The 6,000-nt window shown below is 44.4% G+C and overlaps 1 protein-coding gene across 3 annotated transcripts in view; it reads left to right on the top strand.

Moving 5' to 3' along the window:
* The first annotated feature begins 301 nt into the window (after positions 1 to 301).
* Positions 302 to 6,000, top strand: part of Tor1aip1 (torsin 1A interacting protein 1) — a 29,213-nt gene continuing 23,514 nt past the window's right edge. The window contains exons 1-3 of one of the 3 annotated variants that reach the window (XM_032915645.1): positions 302 to 1,259; positions 3,079 to 3,153; positions 5,050 to 5,109. In XM_032915645.1, the coding sequence (XP_032771536.1) occupies positions 776 to 1,259; positions 3,079 to 3,153; positions 5,050 to 5,109 (619 nt within the window). In that variant the 5' untranslated portion in view covers positions 302 to 775. Of the gene's footprint in view, positions 1,260 to 1,366; positions 2,084 to 3,078; positions 3,154 to 5,049; positions 5,110 to 6,000 lie in introns of those variants that run through there. The other 2 variants (XM_032915643.1, XM_032915646.1) reach the window with 2 other exon arrangements.

Below are 6,000 nucleotides of genomic sequence, written 5' to 3'. Positions count from 1 at the left end.
CATATTCAGAATCGAAGTAAAAGATGGCTCTCAAGATTACAGTGCCATCTTTAGTTGGATACCTGTCCATTTCATACCGTGTCTAAGGCAACATTCAGCCTTCTTTCCCAACAGTGTTGCTGGAGCAGAACTTTCACATAAAAGTTCAGGAATAAGGGCCCATAGGTGAATTAAAAATTTAAACTGGGTAAAAGCAGTTTCATAAAGGTCCTTGAAACTATAATTTTCGCCATGACATGCAAAATTATCTCTCTGATCATTTCTCCTCCCAGGGACATTTGAAAAGGAGTGGCCAAAGTAGCAGGGAAACTGCGCAACAGTTTGGGATTAAGAACTGAAACTTGCCCTTTCCCAGAGCCTCTGGGTGCCAGGACCAGCGCCTCCTGTGGTGGGCAACTGGCCATCAACAGATTGGCACAGGCCACTTGTCCTACCACCTCCTGGTCGCCCCCACCTTTCCCTCCCTCAAGGCCAAGGACAGAGACGTCCTCCTCCCCCTTCTCCTCCTCTTTGGTGCCTCCAGCCAGGAGGCGGGAGTGACCCACAGCAGCTGACCCAGCTCGGGCACTGCCTCTTCCACAGCCCTTAGGACACACCATGGGCCCAGAGGCTGGTTTGTGGCACACTAGCGAGGACGCAGGAGGTGGCGCCGGCAACTCTCAACTGCCTCCCTGACCACTGTGACAACCTCCCCGAAGCCATCGCCACCACCTGCAGTGGAATCTAACCGCGGAAAGTCCATCGTCCCTATCGACCAACAGCTACGTAAACAACTATGGCGGGAGAGAGGTGGCGGGCCGAGGGGCTGGGAGAAGGATGGGCCATCTACGTCACACCCAGAGCCCCCATCCGGGAGGGAAGACGGAGGCTCGCCACTCAAAATGGCGACGGCAGTGACGCGCCTGCGTACGGAACTCATCCGTCGCGCCACGGACGACGGGAAGTGAGGTTTTCAGAAGAGCCGCCAGAAGTGTACGGCGACTTCGAGCCCCGGGCGGCCAAAGAAAGGTCTCCGGGGGAAAGACGAACCCCGCCAGAAAAGTTCCGGCCGGATTCTGCGAAAGAGGAAGTGAGAGAAAGCGCTTACAATCTTCGGTCTCGACAACGGAGGCAGCGGGGACCCCAGGAAGCCGAGGAGATGAAGACGCGGAGGTCTACTCGTCTGGAGCAGCACTCACAGCAGGCGCAGCAGCAGCTGTCACCGGCTACGAGCGGGCGAGGATTACGGGACGCTCAGTCCTTAAGTGAGGACCGCGGAGGTAACAGTCTCGGCTGCCAGCTCGGGAGCGCGCGCGGTGGCGGGCACGGGCGCACGCGGCGTGAGGCGCGCCCCTGTGGAGTCCGGCCCCGCTAGGGTAGTGGTGATGATTCCTTGGCCCTTTGGGCTCGCACTCCCGGGCTGAGTCCACCCGGACCTTCAAGAGGGAAGGACGCGCTAATCCGCGCGGAAAGATGGTGGTGCGAAGTGACCCGAGCGGAGGCGGGGAGCTCTGCCCATTCCTGAGCATCAGTTTGGGGGTGTCTAGGTCTCTTCTTTTTGTAGACTTTTGCTAAACTAGGCCATTGTCAGGGCTCCTCCAAATTGCTCTGCGCTCAGTTTCATTTCCGCCCCCTCTGAGGTTTCTACTGAAGCCACTTCCATTTCCTTTTTTTGTATTTTAAACCTCGGGGGCCCCAAGTCCCCTGCTGAAAATTCTGGTTTTAAGTTAACTTTCCAGTCGATTTCTTTTTTTCACCAAGATTGGGAAAACGAGATCTTTTCTAGGCGAACGCTACGAGGAATAGCTAACTTTAATGAATTGGCTGGTGACATTACTCCAAGTATATAGTATGGTCTCTGCCATACTTTATTCCAGATTGAAGGCCATCCCTGTAACCTTCAGTAGCTAAACAAATCAAGGCTGAGAAAGTACCGGAACAAAACAAGGCTCTATTTATTAGGAAAGCTTCTTTTATATGAAGCCCCAAATTCGGACAGGGTGTGTACTGTAGTTTTGGTAAAGCCACAGATGAATCAAATTTCTGCAAGCCACCCTCCCATTCCCTGCTCTCTGAGTCACAGGTGGTTTCCAGTAGGCCCCAGGTAAGTCACCTAATTATGAGGTAAAATTCTGAGGGTTAGACTCACAATGGGATGTCCTTGGTAATAATGGTAGACATCTGATACATCTAAAGAGGAGTGGATTTTCACCTTAGAGCACAGTAAACGGCTTGCAGATTTACCTACTTGCCCTTAAAATCCTGACACACTTGAAGATCTGTTGACTTTAGACTAAACTACGCTTGAGATGTGCACGTTTTTTTGAATGTAACGAGACAGTTTATTTCTTATATATACCAATAGTATTTCTTTTAAGATAGCAAACTTGAAAAAAAGGAACTTGTCATGCATGTATGCCTGGTGGACATTTAGATACTTGGGTTCCGTCTCCTGGGAGGCAATGTAACTATATTACCTTTTATTGACTTTCCCTCAGAGCCTCCTGCACCTAAATACATTTTACCTTTTACTAAATTTTTGGAGGACTAAAACATTTCTTTTACCTGCTGATTTTTTTGATTCTGAAACTCATCTTTTTAATTTTCTAAAGTAACATTTTTGTTGTAAAGCAACAATTAGTTTATATTTTGTTTTACTTATATGTGTGTCTGCAGCTGCATGTATCTGATGGCATTGGGTCCCTTGGAGCTGAAGCTACAGAATATTGTAAGCCTTTTGGACTGGTGTGCAGGAATCTTCAAGTTCTCAGAGCATCAAATGCTCTTTAAGGTTTAAACACTAAACCTTCTCCAGACCTCATTATACTGTATCTTAATAAGATTTTTTTTTTTTTGGTTCTTTTTTTTCGGAGCTGGGGACTGAACCCAGGGCCTTGCGCCTCCTAGGCAAGCGCCTACCACTGAGCTAAATCCCCAACCCTCTTAATAAGATTTCTAATTAGGTTAATTCCCAAGTTTTGAACCTAGAGAAATTGAGTACTTGCATCTCTGTTTATAGATTAGTGTTAAATATGCATACTCTATGCTGTGATCTCTCCCAGCTCATCTAACTTGAATTTTTATCTCTTGTTGCTATAGAGGATGAACCTTCTTCCCAACCTGTTACAAGCCAAACAGTCTCAAAGAAAACTGTCAGGACACCAGAGACTTCAGGTAAGAATAGTTTGGTTTTTTTGTTTTTCTCTTTTCCTGCCAAAGAATCATCAAGAATCATAACTCAAGCTGGATATGGTGTGACTTTAATCCAAGCACATGGGAGGCAGAGGTAGGCAGATCTCTGTAAGTTCAAGGCGAGCCTGGTCTACAAAGAGAGTTCCAGGATGGCCAGTGCTCTTACAGAGAAATCCTGTCTGAAAAACCATAAATAAATCAATCAATTACAAGAGTTTTGTGAGTCTGTTTGGTTTACTATAGAGCCATGGGGGTACTTCTTAGGACAGAGGAGGGTAAAAACTAAGTGTAAATCCAACTATGTGCTACTTTGTTAATCATCAGAACCTTGCAAGGAGTTTTCTGCCCCCTTAGTAGATGAGAAAACTGAAGCTCAGAGTATCTAAGACTTTTCTAAAATCATGTAATAGACGAGCAAATTAAAAGGCAGGCTTGTCTCTTTTGAAACCTATTCATTTTCCCCAAATGTTCACTTTCACTCAAGTAATCATTCATAGTGTCACATGGTTGTGTCACAGTGCCCTCTGCTTAGTTGTTTCTGCGATGGTAAAACCCTGGCACAGTGAGTTTCAATTCTGTCAGGCTAAGTACTGTGTTTCTGTGAATCCAGGGTATCAGTCATAAGTAGGACAACATCATTGCTTCTTGTACCACCTAGAAGAGAAGAGATACGGCCAGTTTCCTGGTAATTCATGTTAAGATGCCTTAATTGTATAGTATATGATTTCAGAGATGTTTAAAATGTAATAAACATTGTCCTAGAAACCCTGTAACAGGGAATTAGGATACATTTAGTAGTTGCTCAAAGTCTGTTTTCCTTGTGCCCGTGAGTGTGCAGATGCTTATTGTGAAGTAGATTCTCCTCTGTCCTTACATGATTTATGGGTATTGAACTCCAGTTGTCAGACTTGGCAGCAAGAGCTTTTACCCACCGAGCCATCCTGTTGGCCTGAGAAAATGAAATTTTATACATAATTTTCTTGACTGAAAACAGCATGTTGAAATGGCTTTATTAAAAGCCCTATACCTTTGAACTCAGAACATCTGAAATGAACGTGGCCAGCATTGGTGATTCATTTAAAATTGGTCTTTCCATTGCTTGGACATTTACAAGATTGAATAGTTAAAGAGTATGTGTTAACTGTTAGGAGGTTGACTCTTAAAAATATATCACAAATTACGTGTGATAGCACATGCCTTGATCCTGGCACTCGAGAAGCCAAGGCAGGAGGGGTTCTCTGATCTAAAGCCTGTCTATGCTGTGAAGTCAGAAAAAAAAAAGTCCAACTTCACACATGGAAGAGATAATCCAATTGATATATATAAATAATATATAATAAATAATAATGTATATTTTGGTCCCCCATACCACCCTGCTTTAGCATGCTGAGGATCCAACCCAGGGCCTAGTACAGGCTGGAGAAGAGAAGCTACGTCTCTAGTCCCAGAGTTTGGTTGTTAATAGTTTTGTGTTTAAGGGGCCAGGGCCTCACATAGTCTAGACTGATACTCAACCCCACTGTGTGGTAGAAGATAATCTAACATCAAACTCCTGATCCTCCTCCTCTATCTCCCATAATACACCATCATGCCCTGCTTGAATAATGTAGAAGGTTTTTTTTTGTTTTTTCGTTTTTGTTTTTTTTTGTTTGTTTGTTTGTTTTTTTTTACTGTTAGTCATCTTTTGTACAATAAGGTCTACTATGAACATTTTTCGGGTTTCTAGTTTACTGTTGTTAGTAGTTCACAAGAGGCTGTCCCTTAGAGAACATTTGTCATTAGTTTTCCATCGTTATCAGTTTGTGAAACTTTCCTGACCAGATGAGGATGATTACATAGTAAATCTTACATTTCACATATTTTTTCTTCCTATACCAGTGATGAGTGAAGATCCTATCAGTAACTTATGCAGACCCCCATTAAGAAGCCCAAGACCTGGTAAGAGATCGTTGTGTTAACTCTTTCTTATAAATACAGTGTTACTTCTGGAGTAAACGTATTCATAGGGATCAAAGCTTAGCCAGGCAAGGTGGTGCACACTGTAATCCTAGAACTTTGGAGACAGGAGTGATCGGGAGACTATGGTCATTTGGGCTACACAGAGTTTAATGCCAGCCTGAGCTGCGGGAGACTAATGAAGTCTTTCTGCATCCATTGTTCTCTGTCCACCTTGCCCTGACATCAGAAGTGACCAGTGTCAGCTTATTTCTCCAGAGATTTCGACTTGAACCCAGAGCCTTGCACACACTGGGCAAGCTTCCTACCACAGCTGTATCTACTGCCCGTCTCCCTTTTTAAACATAAATCTTGGATTTGTGATACTCCTCTGCACCTCCTTTTATTTCCATTTCATTTTTCACATGGATCAAAGAAGTCCTTCCACATTGGTGTCTATGTATAAAGGTTCCGCATTGTTTTCAAAGGATTGTTTCTTTCACATGCTACGGTGCTTCCATGCATGCATGATTCTTTCAAATGAAGGTCAGGGACTTTCTGGTTTGGTCAGTATATTACTAATTAAAAAACAAACAAAAGATGAAACTGTGGCATGGAGCTATAAAATGTGCCTCAGCTACATTTCCTTTCGACTAAAACTTCAAAAGTCTTTCAGTCGGTTTCAGGACTGTGACAGAAAGCCAGTAAGCCACTCTGTACAGTCTCCTTCACTTTGCTCTCTGCCTGTTGGTCCCTTCTATGGGGTGTGTTGCACCTCAGCTGCTCCCTTTATCACAGTTAGAGCTCAAGAGCTCACCATAAGGAACTGCATGATGCTTTCCCGTTTCGGTTCTAATCATCTTCTTGCTGTCTCTCTTATAGATCCAACATACC

This window comes from Rattus rattus, chromosome 10 (genome assembly GCF_011064425.1).
Source record: "Rattus rattus isolate New Zealand chromosome 10, Rrattus_CSIRO_v1, whole genome shotgun sequence".
NCBI classification, from domain to species: Eukaryota; Metazoa; Chordata; class Mammalia; order Rodentia; family Muridae; genus Rattus; species Rattus rattus.
Note: the sequence above shows the minus strand (reverse complement) of the source record. Positions and strands in the feature narration are given on the sequence as shown.